The 19526-nt window shown below is 38.3% G+C and overlaps 1 protein-coding gene across 3 annotated transcripts in view; it reads right to left on the bottom strand.

Annotated features, from left to right (window-relative positions):
• Nucleotides 1–16929, bottom strand: part of LOC139119299 (uncharacterized) — an 81996-nt gene extending 65067 nt beyond the window's left edge. For 2 of the 3 annotated variants that reach the window (XR_011548901.1, XM_070683046.1), the window contains exon 1: nucleotides 16793–16923. Coding sequence is in view for 2 of the 3 variants with exons in the window: in XM_070683046.1 (XP_070539147.1) it covers nucleotides 16793–16841 (49 nt within the window). In the remaining variant the exon portion in view is untranslated. Of the gene's footprint in view, nucleotides 1–15667; nucleotides 15748–16792 lie in introns of all 3 variants that reach the window. The other variant, XM_070683047.1, reaches the window with a different exon arrangement.
• Between the last annotated feature and the right edge of the window lie 2597 nt (nucleotides 16930–19526).

The following is a 19526-nucleotide window of genomic DNA, read 5'->3' as shown; positions in this document are numbered from 1 at the left end:
ATTCTTGATAAATGCTAGTGAACGACTGATGCTAGTCGATGTCGTTTATGTGACCGCCAACCTTTCAGTGACAGTCGGATCTTAACCTTTTAAGTCCGATGCAAGGAGTTACCATCCTTTATTGCGTTCTCAACATGTTTCTCGAAAAGGGGATGTCAAAAATTCACATGACATGTTGATTCTCTTTCAGGAAAGGAAATGAAACAAATACTTTGAACTAGTTTTTTTCAACATTCAATTATTCAAGTAATAAAACTGCTCAAATATTCTGTAAATTAATTTGTCAGTGGTTGGAGAAAATTCTTCAGCAGATTAATTCATCATTAGACATTCATGGTGGTTTTCAAAAATGTGGAATGCAGTTCACATTAAATGGATTTCTATCGAAATTCTAAGAACTCTAGTCTAACTGAAGTTTGGAATACCAGGTGTATAAAGTGGAAAATAAGATAATGATCTAATGTTGAACAACAAAAGAAAAACATCAGCTTAAGTAGTGCGCGCCTCAAGATTTCAACTTTTGCTTAAGGTTTCCTCAAGCAAACTTTCAACCATTTTACCAGATATGAACTGAAAATTCTCACGTGGCATTATATATTGCAGCTGTGTGTAAATTTAAACTTTTGCCACATGTTTACGACTTCATTGAAAATGTTATGATCAACATCATGAACAATATTCAGATCAGATTAATTCTAAAGGTCATTAAGTATTTAACTATGTAATTAGTTGAAATAAAAATACTTAATGTCTTTGTATTTCATTTATATTTATTTATATTTAATATTTCATTGTATCATCACTTTATATAGTAAGTGTAATTGCCTTTGGTCAAGTCCATCAAGCTATATATGCCAAACTGTGCAAGGTCATCAGATATGCAAATTATAAATAAGCTGACATGAAAATCCGAAAATGACTTTCAAAATTGTTTTTCCTTGGTATCATCAATGTACATAGTATGTTTCGCAAACTGATCCAGTTAATTCCGGTATATATCCCTAATTAGGAAAGTCTGTCAAACATGCAAATTAGGAGTTGACTCAAATGAAAATGCTTAGTGACTTTGAATACTGTTGTATGTAAGTATTTTCCATGTGCATAGCAAATTTCGTAACTTTGGGCAAGTCAACCAAGATATATATCCTTAATTACGAAAGTTCATTAAATTTGCAAACTAGGAAACTGGCTGAAGTAAGAATGTTAAATAACTTTCAATACTGTTATATTATAGTATCTTAATGTACATAGCAAGTTTTATTAATTTTGGTCAAGTCAATTCAGATATTCCCTAATTAAAATATCATTAAATATGGAAATCACACTTTATTAACTTAAACGGTGATATATCTTGGTGCGATCAACATTTTTACCAAATTTCATCAAATTGTGTGCACTCATTCTCTATATGTATCTGTTTATTCTAAAATCATTAATTATGCAAATAAGCAAAACATATGCATTCCACACCCACTAAAAACTAATTAGTTCTTGCCATTTGCACACTGAATCTTTGTACCAGACTTGATTCTGATCTGATAAACCGTTTTTGAGATATAGGGCCAACAGAGAGACAGCAGACAAAAAGACAGACAGACAACGCTGCGACATAAGCTCACGTGTGTGAACACGTTAGCTAAAATCAAGAATGACGATCTGGGGTCATCGTGAAAACTTTGGTATAAGAGAAGCAGATTATCCAAAAGTTAACGATTTTGACATTCAAAATGGCCGCCATCTCTTTGTTTTCTCTAGTGGCCCGAGTTTTACAAAGCTAAGCCGGTAAAGCTTGATTTCCACCATAAGCTTCAAAATGAACCCTAACAATTGGTGGGCCAAAAGGTCAAGAGAATATAACACGATTGGAACTATTTGGGGTAATTGGATGGCGAAGAAAGGTCGTTTTAACCTGCGAATGTAAGCTCATCTGCTTTTCTTTTTAAGTTCGTACTTGTTTTTATAATTAATTTGTAATATTGCAACAATAAACTATATGAACCTAACACTTTTGAGAAATTTGAAAAATACGAAAATCCAATAATCCCAAATTACTTCCAATAGTGTAGTTCCTGAGGTGCGTTTTATCTAAGGTTTAGTATGCGTCTGGAAAGTGAAAGACTTAAACTTTTGCTGAAACTTCGAAAATGAAACTTTCAACTTTGCTCTTTCAAAAATCGGGGAACACCTTGCAAAGTCTGGAACTAGCGAAACAAATTACCCAACATTTTCGATATTTGAAAATCAAAATAGCCGCCATCTTGTGTTAACGCTATTGGGAAAATTAAATTTTGGATCTCCAAAAACTATGACGGTATGAGTTTTTTTCTTGAAAAGCTTTCAAATGAGTCCCCACAAGTGGTAGACAAGAAGAGAATTGTAAAAATGTGGGAGTACGAATCTCTGTCCCCGGGGCGCATTCTACCTTTAAGATAAAAACATTTTTTCGTTCAAATTCAATAACAATATGTTTAGTTTTCTGACTCAATAGCCTCGTCATACTCGACCACATGCACACCGGCTTGGGCGAGCAAGTTTGGGTCCATCTTGAAAATCCCACTTGATTCTTCCCAAGCTTGAATGTGGAAAATCCTCTCAATAATCGGATTTCAGGATAACGTAGTCAATGATTAACGCAGCGACGTTCAAGACGATGCCACAGATTACGGAAGCTACCGTTAATTTTCGAGCCGACGCAGATGAGGCTTCTGCTTGTTGTCGATTTCCAGCCTTGATAGCTTTCTCAGCCTATTGATAAAATGGTATATTGAAAATGATACATTTATATACATTCAATTTAAATTTTTTTCTTCCGATATTTGCTTAGATAGATCCTTGGCAACTCACATAATACCAGTACAGTAACGAAAGTTGTCGGGTTGAACGTTTAATGTACATTATCGCTTTGCTCGTTTGTCTTACATCATTCTTGTTTCTTGGTTTTCATCAAAAGTGATGGAATCAAATGTAATTGAAAAGAGGTGTTGTTCTTACTTCTGATGCCTTACTGATTGCGGCCAGTCCAAGGGGCCAACAGCAACAAAGACACGCCAATATTGCAGGAGTCATCCAACTATACGGCGGATTTTCCATCTGCTGATGGCAATACCTAAATTGAACGTGGACGTCGTTTGGCTCTGGTGCAGAGTGTGGAGAGACAAAACGAAGAGAGGAGAATATTATAACATTTGAGACAAACACTAATGTTGAATATGGTGGGCCCTCAGGCTAGTGCCGACCAGTTGACTATGATGTGTTGTCCTACAATGATGATGCTGATGCGTAAATCTACTGAAAATATGACAGGGCCAGCTTTTGACATTGATACACTGATCATCGTCCTTTGAAATGACGGTCAAAAACTGTATAGCCGGGAGTGGTTTTGAGCAGTTCAAATTAGAAGCCGTCAAAACTTATGGTTCAACCAAACTTTGACTCCGGACCATGGCCTATACATTTCCTTAAAAGTGGCCTGGAAGCCCGCTATAAATAGATATACAGTGACGGCGACGTTCACTATGGAAAGGAAAGTTGACGGGGTTGCACGCAGAGACACGTTCCCGAAAATGTGGCTTTTCGATCGCAAAGTCAATCCAGGGCACGTGAACAGCCGTTGGATATTTGATAATCTCTGTATCTCCATCAAATGATTGTGAAAACTGGAACACCAAGTCGGTGGTTTATACATTGCTAATCTGTATTTCTGTTGATTTTACGTGTAAATAGAAGAAATCATTGTCAACGGATCCATAGAGGAAGAGAAAGGGATCGTAAAATTGAGTAAAAGCCAACGGTTAAGCTCATCAGTTCAGACCAAACGTTCCATGCAAATTCACAGCAGGTCTCTATCTTCATGGTTACGTGTTCATCGCCAATCATCTTGTCGTCCAAGTACATTAGTCATATCAAATTATCAAAAAGAAATTTCATATTTTATGCGCAGGTGCTCTTTTTTGGACGATGTGGTGGTCCTAAAAAGGACCGTTTAGCATAATCCGAGCATGCCGGAAAATGCCAAGAGAGTTTGACCGGTTAAGAAGGGCTTGACTACGCAGTTTCTGCGTAGTGAAGCTTCATACGTATTCATGGTGACCCCTGGCCAGCTGTCAATAACTTTGGGGGCTTTTGTATTTTGGCCTGCTTTGCATATGCGTCGTTGGACACGACCTGCCAATCACCCAGGTAGTCAATTAAACTATTAATTGACTGTTTACCGACCCAATTAACACTATCCAGCAGTATCAGTCATATTTTAATCGCATGGCCCGGTGGGCACAACGTAGGAACGCGTGTATTTCTATGTGTACGTTTCACTTGTGGTGTTGTTTGTACCATCGTGTGTTTGAAGTCCGTTTCACCTACAGCATTACCTTCAAGGTGACAGGCTTACTATTAATGTTCAGTATCATTGCACCGAGTTCTGCCCACGGTGAAAACCACCTGTTTTGCCTACTAATTACTGCCCGTCGCTGCCCGTCCTGAATGTAGCCTATCTATAGCTACAGTAATCACATAAATCATTTATCAGTTTTGATATATACTCCTAAATTGTAAGTTTGATAAAAATCGAGACCACATTCAAGGGCTATGCAGACTGTCCATGTACGCACACACAGTGACAAGAAGGCGGCAAACACCTACTCACCAAGCACATCGAATCGGCGAAAAGAAGCATAAAAAAGCTAGGCTCATCGCCAAAACAAACGCGCCAAGCGCTAACAAAAACCCATACCAAGTTGTCCTTTTCAGGGCCACCAAATACTCCAAAAAGGGAACTACCAAAAATACGATAAAATGACATAGAACACACAAACACTTTAAAGAAATAACAAAAATCGTACACATAACAAACAACTGAAACACAACATTAAATACAAAATAAACAATCACAGTAACGTAACAGAAAACATGGCCGTGGAAATAAATCAGCTATTTCCAAAGAAAAGCCGACAACAACATGAAATTCAACAACAACCTATCATCGCTCAAACTTTGAAACTCCGAAAAATAGTACTAGGCAAAAGCCTTAAAATTCATTCGGACACCAACAAAACCAAACAGAATAAAACCACCTCAGGATTTTCAACAAATAAAGTCGTATAATGTGACTACGCTACATCGTGAGACACAAACAATCGCAACAACACCAATTCAAAGAAAAGTCAAATTGGACTCCACGAACAACAAAAAACAAAAACTTGAAAGTTATCTGAAGCTTCTAAAGTCGCACTTCTAGAGATACCCTTTCAAACAAGGAAACAAAACATGTCGCGTGCTAAAGAATCGCGATAAACCAGCTTGCAAACATTGGACAAATTTTGGGAAAATAACCCTTCGACAAGGGTCGGTTTTTCGTTATTGTCAACACAAACGATTACGTACTCGAATGCGAAAGGCAATTACGTAACACTCAGTATTATACACAACAAGCCAGAACAAACAGTAAACAAAGTAAACGAACTATTAATTAAAATGTACGAGAACAAGCACATCAACCAGGATACTTGTAAGTATCTTGATCCAATAAACATAAAATCCGTACCCCGCAGTGGTACTTATTGCCAAAAAATTCACAAACCTCCGCAAAAATCTAAAAGACACACCAGTCAAAACAAAATTTACCGAAGTAAAGAAATATAGAACAAACAAACCTAACCACCAAACGGACTCACAACGTGACCAAAATTAATATACTTGCCTCGCTAATCGGAAAGCAAGACCACTAAATGCATTAAAATAAATTTTCACAAACACAAACTAAGGAAAGAATCTACACTGCGACTGATGAGAAACCACACTCGGGTTTCGAAACGCAAGCGTCAAAGGGCGACTCTATCAACTTTTGTAACAACATAGGTCCGGCTGCGTCTCGCCATAAGCTTTCCCCACACAAACAAAACATTACCGTACACACTAATCCAAACTTCTCTACAAATATCCAAAGCGAAACAAACATTTCATTAACACAAACAATCGGATAAGAATGTAGGAACACATTTTCGAAACGAATCAAACACAAACTCGACACAAAAACATTTAGGATATTTAGGTGGGGAGCCTGTTTCACATTTTTTCATCTCGCTATATTGTCTATGATTCTAAAAATAAAGTCATCTGCCACTTTTTCTGTATACGCGGTTTGGCAAAACTCATCTCTTCAATCGAAAGTCGGGCGATTTCATGGTTCTTTGGGGCACTTAAGTGTACGTCGAGCTTAAGGAATGTAGTTACATTCGCGATGTTTTATTCGAAAATTATTTATTCCTTCAAGGGCAAATGCACATAATTTATGCTGTTGGAAATACTGGCCGCTCATAAACAAGACAATAAACTCAATATATGTGCATCTTTACTTATATTGTCAAAGTACCACCGACACCCACAAAAAACCAAATGGTTCAGTCCAGGTATTTGCAACTCTGCCATCCGACTGGTCAACAGGAAATCAACCATAGGTGTCTTTTGGCACGCGTATACGCCAGTCACCTAGGCGACGGTAATCTGCACCACTTATCACCATCGGGAAGGTACTCCTCCCCATATACACTGGTGATCCCACCCTCAAGGCACTGCGTCATTCGACCAAGCATTGTTATTGTAATTTCCTGCATAAAATTAACAGCGAGGTCAAACGGTCAAACTCTCTTGGCATTTTCTCTCATGGGGGCTGTTTTGTGGCGTGCATGTGCAATATTTTTCACGATGTGGGCTAAAGCCTACCTATGGCTAACCGAATTCAGGTACAGCTTACGGACAAGAAATGTCATGCCGACTTTGAATTCGCTAGCAAAGGGTTTTATTTTATGAAAGTAATCTGCTACAGACAGTTAGGTTATTGTCTCGGTGAAGTCGGGAAGAGAAGCGGTTACTCTGTGGGGCAGAATATTTCAATAGGAGAGGGCACTGAGGATAAAATACTTTGATCAATCCACAAATCGGAGAGAAACGGGTCAGTAAATTTCAACCTATAGGGACGGAAATATTTCAATTTGGTCACTGCATCTTCAACTTGAAAATTATTAAGCATTTTAGCTACTATAGACTATAGTCTCATGAGGGAAAATGCCAAGACGATTTGACCGGTTAAGAAGGGCTTGACTACGCAGTTTCTGCGTAGTGAAGCTTCATTACGTATTCATGGTGACCCCTGGCCAGCTGTCAATAACTTTGGGGGCTTTTGTCTTTTGGCCTGCTTTGCATATGCGTCGTTGGACACGACCTGCCAATCACCCAGGTAGTCAATTAAACTATTAATTGACTGTTTACCGACCCAATTAACACTATCCAGGAGTATCAGTCATATTTTAATCGCGTGGCCCGGGTGGGCACAACGTAGAAACGCGTGTATTTCTATGTGTACGTTTCACTTGTGGTGTTGTTTGTATCATCGTGCGTTTTAAGTCCTTGTTTCACCTACAGTATTACCTTCAAGGTGACAGGCTTACTATTAATGTTCAGTATCATTGCACCGAGTTCTGCCCACGGTGAAAACCACCTGTTTTGCCTACTAATTACTGCCCGTCGCTGCCCGTCCTGAATGTAGCCTATCTATAGTTATAGGTAAACGGAAGAGTAGGAGGCGGTTTACGGAATTTAACGGTACAGTTTGCCAGTAAAACTCCGAGGCCCGCAGGGCCGAGGAGTTTTATGGCAAACTGTACCGTTAAATTCCGTAAACCGCCGACTACGAGTTCGCTTACCGTGTTATACCACGAATTTGCCGAGTTTTAGAGCCTTGTTTGCACGCCGAAAGTTTTTATTTGTAATTTTAGTGCAGTGCAAGTTGAAACTTTGGCAGGAAAACATTGACGCGTTTTGACACCTTGTTGAACGACAGAATAAAAAAATAACCCATGATTGGATAAAACAAAGTTGACATGTGTTGCTACTGTAGTGCGATGACGTGGTTGAGCACCTGGTTTGATTTGCATTGTATGAATTATGTTTGATTGATTGGTTGGTTGAATGAAGTGAAAAGGTGTTTGCAGATCGACGTTAGAGTCACGCTTTGCTCATTTGAGTCGAAAACTTTGAGCAGCATACACGCAATTGCCGAGTCGCTCTACGTATTTCGATATGGCGGATGAAGTACAAATGAAAGCTGTATCCGATGCACTTCAACTACCAAAGCCAAAGATGGAAAAGAAAACTCCCCCTGTCACGCCAGTGCTAATTAACGGCCACAATCGGAAGACCAAGCTACACAGCCACGTCAGAGAAAGGCGCAACAGAAACTGCAAGTACAAAAAAACAATATGTCTAGATCCACAATGACTGTGGTACTGCGTGTGTGTTTGCCTGTAGCTAGATTTAACTTTACCAAAGGCGGCTGAAATCTCCACATTCAGTGTTTTACAACTGACTTTGAAGTCTTAAATTTCAGCTTCGAATGATCGTGATAATAATAACCTTAACACAGAAGTGATATTTGCAATCAATACCGTTATTTCACGGTGACCTGTAATTGATTTTGAGATGTACAGTCGTGCAAAATTAATTCAGTCCGGTGATTCTTTTAAAGTGTCTTTACTCTGTACTCGATGGTGAAATAAATTTCTTCTGGTTAATGTCTCGCATGTGTTTGGTTTTTTTTATTCGTCGCCACGTGACTTTCTTTTGTTTAAAAAGTGTCCATTTTACAAGTTCTTTTGTTTAAAAGTGTCCGATTTACTAGTAAACCGGACAGTTTTTAACAAAAGAACTGTCCGATTTACTAGTAAATCGGACACTTTTAAACAAAAGAACTTGTAAATCGGACACTTTTTAAACAAAAGAAAGCCAGGTGGTAATAATAAAATATTCGGTTATGGAAATTAGAAAGCATGGTTAGAACAATGGACACGAGGCGGAGAGTGGTATAACTACAGTAATCAGTCAATATATAATACCCCGCGCCTTATACTTTCTATATAAACCACAGTCCCTCTATCCACGAGGGACTGTGTATAAACTTATAAAATCATAGTCCGAGCCGTAAAATTGTTGACGTTCGATCCGATATACAGGCTGATCGTTGAATCGCACCGGCGCATCCATGTTTACTTGCCCCATAAGCTTACTACTCTGCAAAGGGTGGGCCCGGTGGGTAGATGGAATTCCTGGGCCAAAAATGAACACCGGGGCGAAACTTTTTGTGAACCCATGTGAAAATATAAATCGTTTATCAGTTTTGATATATACTCCTAAATTGTAAGTTTGATTGTAAATCGAGACCACATTCAAGGGCTATGCAGACCGTCCATGTACGCACACACAGTGACAAGAAGGCGGCAAACACCTACTCACCACACGGGTCCCTCCACTTTGGTGGAGGGACTGTGTCACCAAGCACATCGAATCGGCGAAGGGAAGCATAAAAAAGCTAGGCTTATCGCCAAAACAAACGCGCCAAGCGCTAACAAAAACCCATACCAAGCGGCCCTTTTCAGGGCCACCAAATACTCCAAAAAGAGAACTACCAAAAAAACCCCATAAAATTACATAGAACACACAAACACTTAAAAGAAATAACAAAAATCGTACACATAACAAACAACTGTAACACAACATTAAATACAAAATAAACAATCACCGTAACGTAACAGAAAAAATGGCCGTGGAAATAAATCAGCTATTTCCAAAGAAAAGCCGACAGCAACATGAAATTCAACAACAACCTATCATCGCTCATGCTCAAACTATGAAACTCCGTAAAATAGTACTAGGCAAAAGCCTTAAAATTAATTCGGACACCAACAAAACCAAACAGAATAAAACCACCTCAGGATTTCAACAAATAAAGTCGTAAAATGTGACTACGCTACATCGTGAGACACAAACAATCGTAACAACACCAATTCAAAGAAAAGTCAAATTGGGCTCCACGAACAACAAAAAACAAAAACTTGAAAGCTATCTGAAGCTGCTAAACTCGCACTTCTAGAGATACCCTTTCAAACAAGGAAACAAACATGTCGCGCGCTAAAAGAATCGCGATAAACCAGCTTGCAAAAAAAGACAAATTTCGGGGAAAAAACCTTCGACAAGGGTCGGGTTTTCGTCATTGTCAACACAACGATTACGTACTCGAATGCGAAAGGCAATTACGCAACACTCAGTATTATACACAACAAGCCAGACAAACAGTAAACAAAGTAAACGAACTATTAATCAAAATGTACGAGAACAAGCACATCAACCAGGATACTTGTAAGTATCTAAACATAAAATTGCCAAAAATTCAAAAACCTCCGCAAAAATCTAAAGACAAACCAGTCAAAACAAAATTTACCGAAGTAAAGAAACATAGAACAAACAAACCGAACCACCAAACGGACTCACAACGTGACCAAAAATTAATATACTTGCCTCGCTAATCGAAAAGCAAGACCACTAAAATGCATTAAAATAAATTTTCACAAACACAAACTAAGGAATGAATCTACACTGCGACTGATGAGAAACCACACTCGGGTTTCGAAACGCGAGCGTCAAAGGGCGACTCTATCAACTTTTGTAACAACATAGGTCCGGCTGCGTCTCGCCATAAGCTTTCCCCACACAAACAAAACATTACCGTACACACTAATCCAAACTTCTCTACAAATATCCAAAGCGTAACAAACATTTTTATTAACACACACGATGGGATAAGAATGTAGGAACACATTTTCGAAATGAATCAAACACAAACTCGACACAAAAACATTTAGAATAGTTAGGTGGAGAGCCTCTTTCACATTTTTACATCTCGCTCTGTCTATGATTCTAAAAATAAAGTCATCTGCCACTTTTTCTGTATACGCGGTTTGGCAAAACTCATCTCTTCAATCGAAAGTCGGGTGATTCCATGGTTCTTTGGGGCACTTAAGTGTACGTCGAGCTTAAGGAATGTGGTTACATTCGATTTCTCCTAGGGCAAATGCACGTAATTCATGCTGTTGGAAATACTGGCCGCTCATAAACAAGACAATAAACTCAATATCTGTGCATCTTTACTTTTATTGTCAAAGTACCACCGACACCCACAAAAAACCAAATGGTTCAGTCCAGGTATTTGCAACTCTGCCATCCGACTGGTCAACAGGAAATCAACCATAGGTGCCTTTTGCACGCGTATACGCCAGTCACCTCGGCGACGGTAATCTGCACCATTTATCACCATCGGGAAAGGTACTCCTCCCCCTATACCACTTGCGATCCCGCCTCAAGGCAATACGTCATTCGACCAAGCATTGTTATTGTAATTTCATGCATAAAATTAACAGCGAGGTCAACCGGTCAAAACGTCTTGGCATTTTCTGGCATGTACGTTAGAAGCTATTTGGATGGGTATCCGTCCGGCGTCCATTGTCTGTCCGTATGTATATATATATATATGAATGTATGTATGTCCGTTTGTGAGGCGTCCGTCTGCTGAAATATCTTGAGAACCGCAGTACTTACTGATTTGATATGTGTTGTGTAGATGTAAAATATGATTTTGAGAAATTGTTTTTTTCAATTTTTTGATATTGTTGAAAATATGCAAATTAGCGCCAATAAAGGCGTTTTGGTAAAAAAATCGTCTTCTTCATAACCGCTGGTCAGACAGCTTTATTTGATATAACAGGTCCCTAGGAATAACCCAACTTATATTTGTTCAAATTGTAATGAAATATGCAAATCTCTTTTTTTAAGAATTTTTTCATCATTTTTGGTCAAAACTTTATTTCATCAAAACCGCTCGTCTGACAGCTTTAATATTTTGTATACATGTTTCTACAGATGAACTTAATATGATGTATGGAATATGTAATGAAATCTGCAATTTTGTAATTTTTGTGCAATTTTTGCCATTTTTGGTCAAAAAATGTGTTTCTAAAAAACTATTTGTCTGATGCCTTTGATATTTGGTATAAGCTTACAGGTTCCTAGGGTTGTCTTAGTGTGATATATCGAAATTTGATGAAATTTTCAATTTTTGTATTTTTGGTCAATTTTTGCGATTTTTAGTCAAAATATTTGTTTCTGAAAAGTTACTCATCTGGAAGCTTTGATATTTAGTATACAGATTCTTAGGCTTCATCTTTATATAATATATCGAAATTATGATGAAATCTTCAATTTTGCTTTTGTAGCTAACTTTGCCAATTTTTTTTCAGGTCATCCTGAAATGAACTATCAAAAATATCCACCTTCTTCATCAATACATGTGTCACAAAAAGCTATTCTCTACATAACACAGCACAGTTCTGTCGACAGTTGGGTCGCTTGTTTTTTCAAAACCGCTGGTCAGACAGCTTTAATATTTTAGTTTACAGGTCCCTAGGAGGACCTTAGTGAGATAATTTCATATAGTCAGGAAATACTTAATTTTGTATCCATGTCTATAGTAGCTTCAAGGACTTTGGCCCTATGTTTACTTAAGCCAATACCTAAATTCATAATTAATGAACATTCCTAATTGGGGACATATATATCTGAATTGACTCAACCAATGTTGATGAAACATTGTTATGGATATAGAAGATAATATGATATAACTTTATTCAAAGTCATGAAGCATTTTTACTTCGGCCAATTCTGAACTTGTATATTTAATGACTTTCCTAATTTTTGGGTATATATCTGAATTGACTCGACCAAAGTTGATGAAACTTGCTATGTACATTGAAGATACTATGATACAGCATTATTCACAGTCATTAAGCATTTTTACTTCAGCCAATTCCTAATTTGTATTCCTAATAAGGGATATATACCTATATCTACTTAATTAAAATTGACAAAACATGCTTTGTACATTGATGATAGGTACTAAGTTAAAACAATATTGAAAGTCATTTCGCATTTTCATGTCAGAATATTGATAATTTGCTTATCTAATGAGATTCCACAGTTTAGCATGTATAGATTGAAGGACTTGACTAAAGGCAATTACTCTGCTCATTAAAGAGGTGATACAATAACAGTAGTCAAATAAATTTATGTAAGTGTATTTGTTGATTTTCAAGCGACTAACTAACGGTAAGCTAATGTAAACTGTTTATATCGTTGCCTTCTCCGGGCTGATGCAAGACAGCCATGACAGTTGACCCGGTTTGTTCACAAACGTTGTTGTTCTAAACTGTTGACATCGTGACGACACATTTCCTAAGTCTAACGCATTTTTAACTGAAATAAACCCGTTTACCGTGCATGAAACATGTTTTTTTCTCAATACTTTGTGGTTTCTCATAGATAGCGAACTGATGACAAAGTAGTGAACATGAACACTGAATTTTTCCCTGGAAAATAATTTCCACCTTTAGAAATCAATAAACAAACAAACAAACAAATAACTATGGTAGACGAGTGAAATGATGCTTAGGCAACACAATCATGCTGTTGCTCCATATACAATAGCTGTCAAGCTACACTAAGTGCATTGCGCATTAAAATATCATCATTTGTAATTTTGTAGAGATGCATTTGCATACAGGAGCATTTTTATTGTTTAAAATGACCGACTGATTGTTAGTTGTTTATATTTACTTATACGTTACAGGATGCTAGAAATATGTACCTGAACTTTTGTCTTTTGATTAGATTAAATTTCGAAAGCCCCGTCATACGAGCTGCCGTATCACCCGAGCAGTAGCATTAGCTAAGGTCCTGTACGTGTTCTGCAACGTGTATTTTGGCCGATAGATAACACTTGTACGTTACAATCAAACATTTTAGTGGTGATTACGTGAATTGCTTTGGAGCATTGGCATTAGACTAACTAGACACATAGTCTAAATCGAGGTGTTGCCAACACTGTCAGGTGTAATTATCAGCTGAGCAGTAATTCCAGTCGACCACAGAGAAATCAACTCTGCCAAAGTTGAAACATTGTCTCGCAGCAGGTCAGATGTAGTCAAAACAACTACACCTGAAAGCAAGTGATAAGACTTGGACAGTGCTTGTGTAACCTCCACAAATGTAATAATCTCCACAAATGTAATATCAACCACAATTGTAATAAAATGCACCCATAAATGTAATATCGCCCATAAATGTAACAAAAATCAACCATAAATGTAATAAAAACACCAACCACAAATGTAATAAATGGTAACCATAAATGTAATAAAAAAACACCCATAAATGTAATACTTGTCAACCATAAATGTAATAAATCTATTTTGTCGTTGCAATTCAGGAATTAGCCCTTAAATATTGATGTATGTAATAAGGAAAGCAACTCCACACATTATTCATTTCTTAATTGTTTGCGTTTAGTGTGTTTTGCATATTTGAAAGTGTATTTTACGTTTCCCTGTTTTGTGTACAGAACTGATTGGCCATGGCTAGACACAGCCGTAATCTGAACGTCAGTGCAGTCTCTACTCCAGAGTGGGGAAGACTGTTTAACACTACGATCCTTTAACGCCGTTTTTTTCGAAAATTGCCGTACTTTCTTAAGCAATCGCCTCAAATTCGTCTTCAGTGGATAAATTGTGTGGAATAATCGATAGATTGTCTGTATTCCTATGTTGTCCCACTTGAAGTTTGTTCCTTCACTAGGGATGTCAGGATGTCTAATTGTGTTCAAGGTAATGTTCGTATTGTTTTTTACTAGATTGAAATATATGTTCTCGTCAACATGTTTTGTGTTGTAAGTTTCTGTTATAAGGTTTTATATTTCTCTGTTATTTATTCTGAGTCATCTGTCATAAACTTTGTGTGGTATCACTGGTTGACAAGTTATTTTGACGCTTCCTTATTATGTAATTATCAGTGTCTAGAACTGCTGTTCCACTTCCATTATCTAACGGTTTGATCAGTACCTCGCCGTTTTCTGATAGCGTTCTCAAAGTATTCTATTCTGTGTTTCGAAAAGGAAACCTAGTTTCAGGAAAGTATGCAATAACATTACACTAGTCTTATTAAAGTTATTATTTACTCAGGGCATTGATAAACAAATGATCACATATGCAAGTTCAAGTTTATTACATTTATGGTTGAGTTTTATTACATTTATTGTTAATTTGTTTATTACATTTGTGGTTGCGGGTTGTTACATTAATGGTTGACTGTTTTATTACATTTGTGGTTGATTTTATTACAATTGTGGTTGATATTACATTTGTGGAGATTATTACATTTGTGGAGGTTACAGCTTGGACATATGTGGTGGTTTGTTTAGACTACGTCTGACCTCCTTCTAAACAATGTTTCAACTTTTGCAGAGTTGATTTTTTTATGATCGACTCATGTTACCGCTTAGCTTTTAATTGCACCCGACAGTGTTGGCAACACCTCAATTTAGACAATATGTCTAGTTCGTCTAATGCCAATGCTTCAAAGCAATTCACAGTAAGTCCGTTTTGCAGAGTAAAGTCGAAAAAATCTAGTTGAAGTCACATAACTATCACGACATTCATCGCAATTTTCGATGGCTGTAAACACAGACAGCTCATCGCCTTCAACTACTGTGCTTCAACATGGCTCCTATGGCCGCACTGAAATATGGCTATTGCAGTGGTGACGATATTCTAAAACGTCGTCAGACGACCCAAAATAACAAGCAGTAATACCAGAAGGAAAACAAGTGTAACTTAAAGCGAAGTAAAGCTTGCGGCAGGAACCAGAGATAAAGGTCAATAAAAGATTCAACTAACAATTGGGGCTCCAACACTGTAACCTTTGACCCCAAGATCGGTCGATGTTCCAAAGTTATTACCTGGTTAACGGGTGTCAGAGGAATGTAGTTGGGTGGTTGTTGTATCACAGACATAGGCTGCCCAACTACGTTCGAAGGATCTGTTGGTGATAAAAACAAAGAAAACTGGTTGTTACCTGCTACATCATAGCATGATCAGGAAAGTGTTTACGTGATGCAGTTGAAACATTTAATCATCGTATTTTTGATGGAATGGCGAAGTTGAATACAATTGTCTCGATTTCAGAATCCAGAAAATGATGAAACAAGGAAAGAAAGAAGAGTATTCCCACCACCTTAGTACAGGTGCAGCCAATGAACAATGCACTTTTAAGGGGTCCTTACTATGATAAGATATATTGTACATGACAGGTAATATGAACTGACTAATTTTAAGTCAAGAGGGTATTTAATTAGCTGTTCATAATTTGCCCTCCCACTGAAAATTTTTCGACCTACCCTGCCGCTCTCAAACTTCAGTTTTACCCGCTCCCCAGATATTTTTGTCTGTACCCTCCCCACTGTGAATGTTTGAAGCTCCCCTGCCCTGTGGCGAAAAAAAAACTTGCCGGTTTCCCCTGTCTGGAAAAAAATCCCATCGAAATTTTGTCATTCCATTTCCCCTACGGACATGAAGCTACGCTACCCTGTGATGAAAAAAAATCTGTCGATTTTCCCTGCCCTGAGAAAAAAATTCCCCTGAAAATTAACATTCCCATGCAGAAACATACTGCAGTGGCCTTCTATTATTTGGCTTCCATCTCGCAGTACATATAGTGAGATTTGGTGTCAATCGATAGGCTAAGCAGTCTGGGTAACCTTTAAAAGGTATAAGTACTTGCCCTGCGTCCCCATCCCCGGAAACACCACAGCTGAAATTCCCCTAGCCTGCCCCGTTTTAAAAGTAACTTCCCTTTCTCGTTTTTCGCCAAGCCCTGTCCCCAGGACAATAAACCAATATTTGCCCTGCCCGACAAAAAAACTAAAATTTGCTCCCCTGTCACCTAAAAATATTTCCCCTGCCCTAGTAAAAATAAAATTTCCCCTGCTTTCAAAAAAATGCTTCCGGAATAGCGTTTTCGATGAATAGCTCGTTGGTTGCACCTGTTAGTAGCCATGAGCTATTTAAATCTTAGGCTCGCCTACCTTTGTCACCTTGGTTACGGGTGTCAGAGGACTGTAGGGTGGCGGACATGCTGAAATCAAACGGTTCAGGATATAAAGAAAATGCCTCCGCCTTCGTCGACTGCGCTCATGTGTTTCCCCATTTCTGTGTACTGCCAGTATAGTAGTGTTTATTGATGAAAACGGATGGCGGGATTCAGGACAAATAAAGATTGGATCACGTGACGTCCGGTCTTTTATTTCGATTTGACAAAAAGAAAATACTTCATCGGAAAAACTTTCATGACAGCTTTTCCAACACAGATTTAGACAGATTTATGACCGATTTGGCCAAAATCGGCCATACCCACCACTATTAAAAATTTATGACGTTACTTAATTTCTTGTTTATGCACACGCTTATCGATGGAAATCTGGCGAATAAGCTATTACATCAGGTTGACAACCCCCACATGTGGGCAGCGAAATCAGATAATCTTTGCAAGGAGCTTCCTCAATGCTCTTTGTAAGACAGTTGCGATTCTGAATAATGTTTATTTCACTAATTTCCCTACAATTACAACACGAACGCTCATCAAACAGGGAAAACTATGCAGAACTAGCAAAGCCTTGTATAATGACATTCGAAACACAGGGAGCATGCAATGACCAATATATTCCACAATTCTTGCCGTATAGCATGGAGGTACTAGCTCCGCTCCTAGCTCCATGACTAACCATGGAGGTAGAAGAGAACTTTTGCCTCCTTGGACTGACGTACGCGTGACCTAAAAATAAGGTCATGGAGGTTACTTTTAAAGTAATTTTCTGCCACGGTATCAACCGATGCGCGATGGTCAGCTATTAGCCCCACGGCCGGTATGAGTCAAGAGTGCTTGGCTGTGACTACGCCTAGCCGTATTATAGCCCTGCCATGCGAAGCGGAGTAACGCGTGTTTAGACGCCAAAGAAGTAGCCGAGGTCCTTCTTTTATTGTACATGTGGTCTTTGGTCCTTGCAAACTTTGCAGCCACCTAAGTCTGTGTACGGTGATTTGTGTTCGTCCTCAGTGTTTCCCTCTATTGTGGTGCAGGGTAACATAGTGAACGGAACATGTACACAAAGGTCCACACAGCATCGTACCTATGGTGCATCAAAGCTTGTGGCAACTTTTTAGAGAACACAAACTGACCCTGAATCATTTCCGCTAGTATTAACAATCCATGTAGGCACAGACCTTGTCCGTGATGTAGGGGACATCATAGTTTTTTACTCCATGGATCCACTATGTGGATTGGTGGGATACCATGGAATTTAGTTTTCTTTTTTCGGCCCAACCACGTGTGTTGCAAATTTGATTGTATTTTTATCTTTACTGAACTGATATGACCGTCACCAACTTGAACAATTTGATGTCGAATTGTAGCTGTTCTAGCACCCCCGCCCCCACCAAGATCCCCGACGGCTTCTCTATATTCTCGTCGCGAAACATCTGGGTTTTAGCGTGGCGATGGAGTCATTTGTTGCACGGAGCTACCTCCATGTTTGTTCACAGGCGACCCAGACACCATTAATAAGCTTATTATTTTTTCTCACTGTTTTCTCTATCAATTCCACTCCTTTTCTTCATCACAGTCCCTCTATGGATATAGGGACTGTGTCTTCATGCTCTGACTGATTGGAGTAAATAAAATATACGGTTATATAACCTAACCTGTCTCTTGACTCTTTATTTATTTTACACCCCATTACCAGGACGTTTATCTCTCATATACACATCTTGCAATTGATTAGTCAACACAACTAATTATGCTAATCCGTGGACTTATCAAGGGTTGGTCAACATTGGAAAGATAGAGATGTAAATGAAAAAGGAGTTTTAGTAACCTTTCCTATCTTTCGCGATGTTGACCAACCATAAAATCCCTGATAAGTCCACGGATTAGCATAATTAGTTGTGTTGACTAATTAATTACAAGATGTGTGTATGTGATAGATAAACGTCCTTGTAATGGGGTGTAAAATAAATAAAGAGTCAAGAGACTAGGTTAGACTATATAGTCATTTATTCTATTTACTACAATCAGTCAGAGCACGAAGAAAAGGAGAGGAACTGATAGAGAAAACTGAGAAAAACTCAATAATAAGCTCATTAATAGTGTCTTGGCCGCCTGTGGATAGGCCAAGGGGTAATTACAAATGCTCAGAAAAGCCATTTTATCCAATCACATACGCGCTTCGTGAAAGGTGTCAAAACATTGCGCTGATCTAACATTTGTAGATTAATATCGAGAACAATAGTATTATGCATGTGCTATAATCCCGAGCTGGCCAGTTTCTGTGTGTTGAAAAGTAGGAATGTAGCCTTTTATTTCGATTTGACAAAAAGAAGTCACTTAGCCTTCTGTCCTCTTCTCCTCGATGACTTCTCCGCGTCATGAAATTCCTTTGGCGACCTATATAATTGTGTAAAAAAGCCCCTTCCTCACTATAGACAACTTTCTATTGCCTTAAGCTTGTCAATGCAACATGTTTGCCCTTGTGCCCTTTCTCTTTACGTTTGTAAACAGCGTGAGCAACCGAATCTTACCCTTTGTTTACTGTGTGTTTTGACGGCTACAAAAGCCAAAAGAGGGTGATACACGGAAGCATTTTAGAACCAAAATAAAGCCAGTAGTCGAAGTAAATCAACAAGTATATTGTGTCCATGTATATAATAAGTGTGACCCTTTGAATCAAAATTTTGTGTCAGAATCCTGGACTGCGTGTGCATGAA

This window comes from Ptychodera flava, chromosome 19 (assembly GCF_041260155.1).
Source record: "Ptychodera flava strain L36383 chromosome 19, AS_Pfla_20210202, whole genome shotgun sequence".
NCBI lineage: Eukaryota > Metazoa > Hemichordata > Enteropneusta > Ptychoderidae > Ptychodera > Ptychodera flava.
This window is presented reverse-complemented; position numbering and strand designations above follow the sequence as displayed.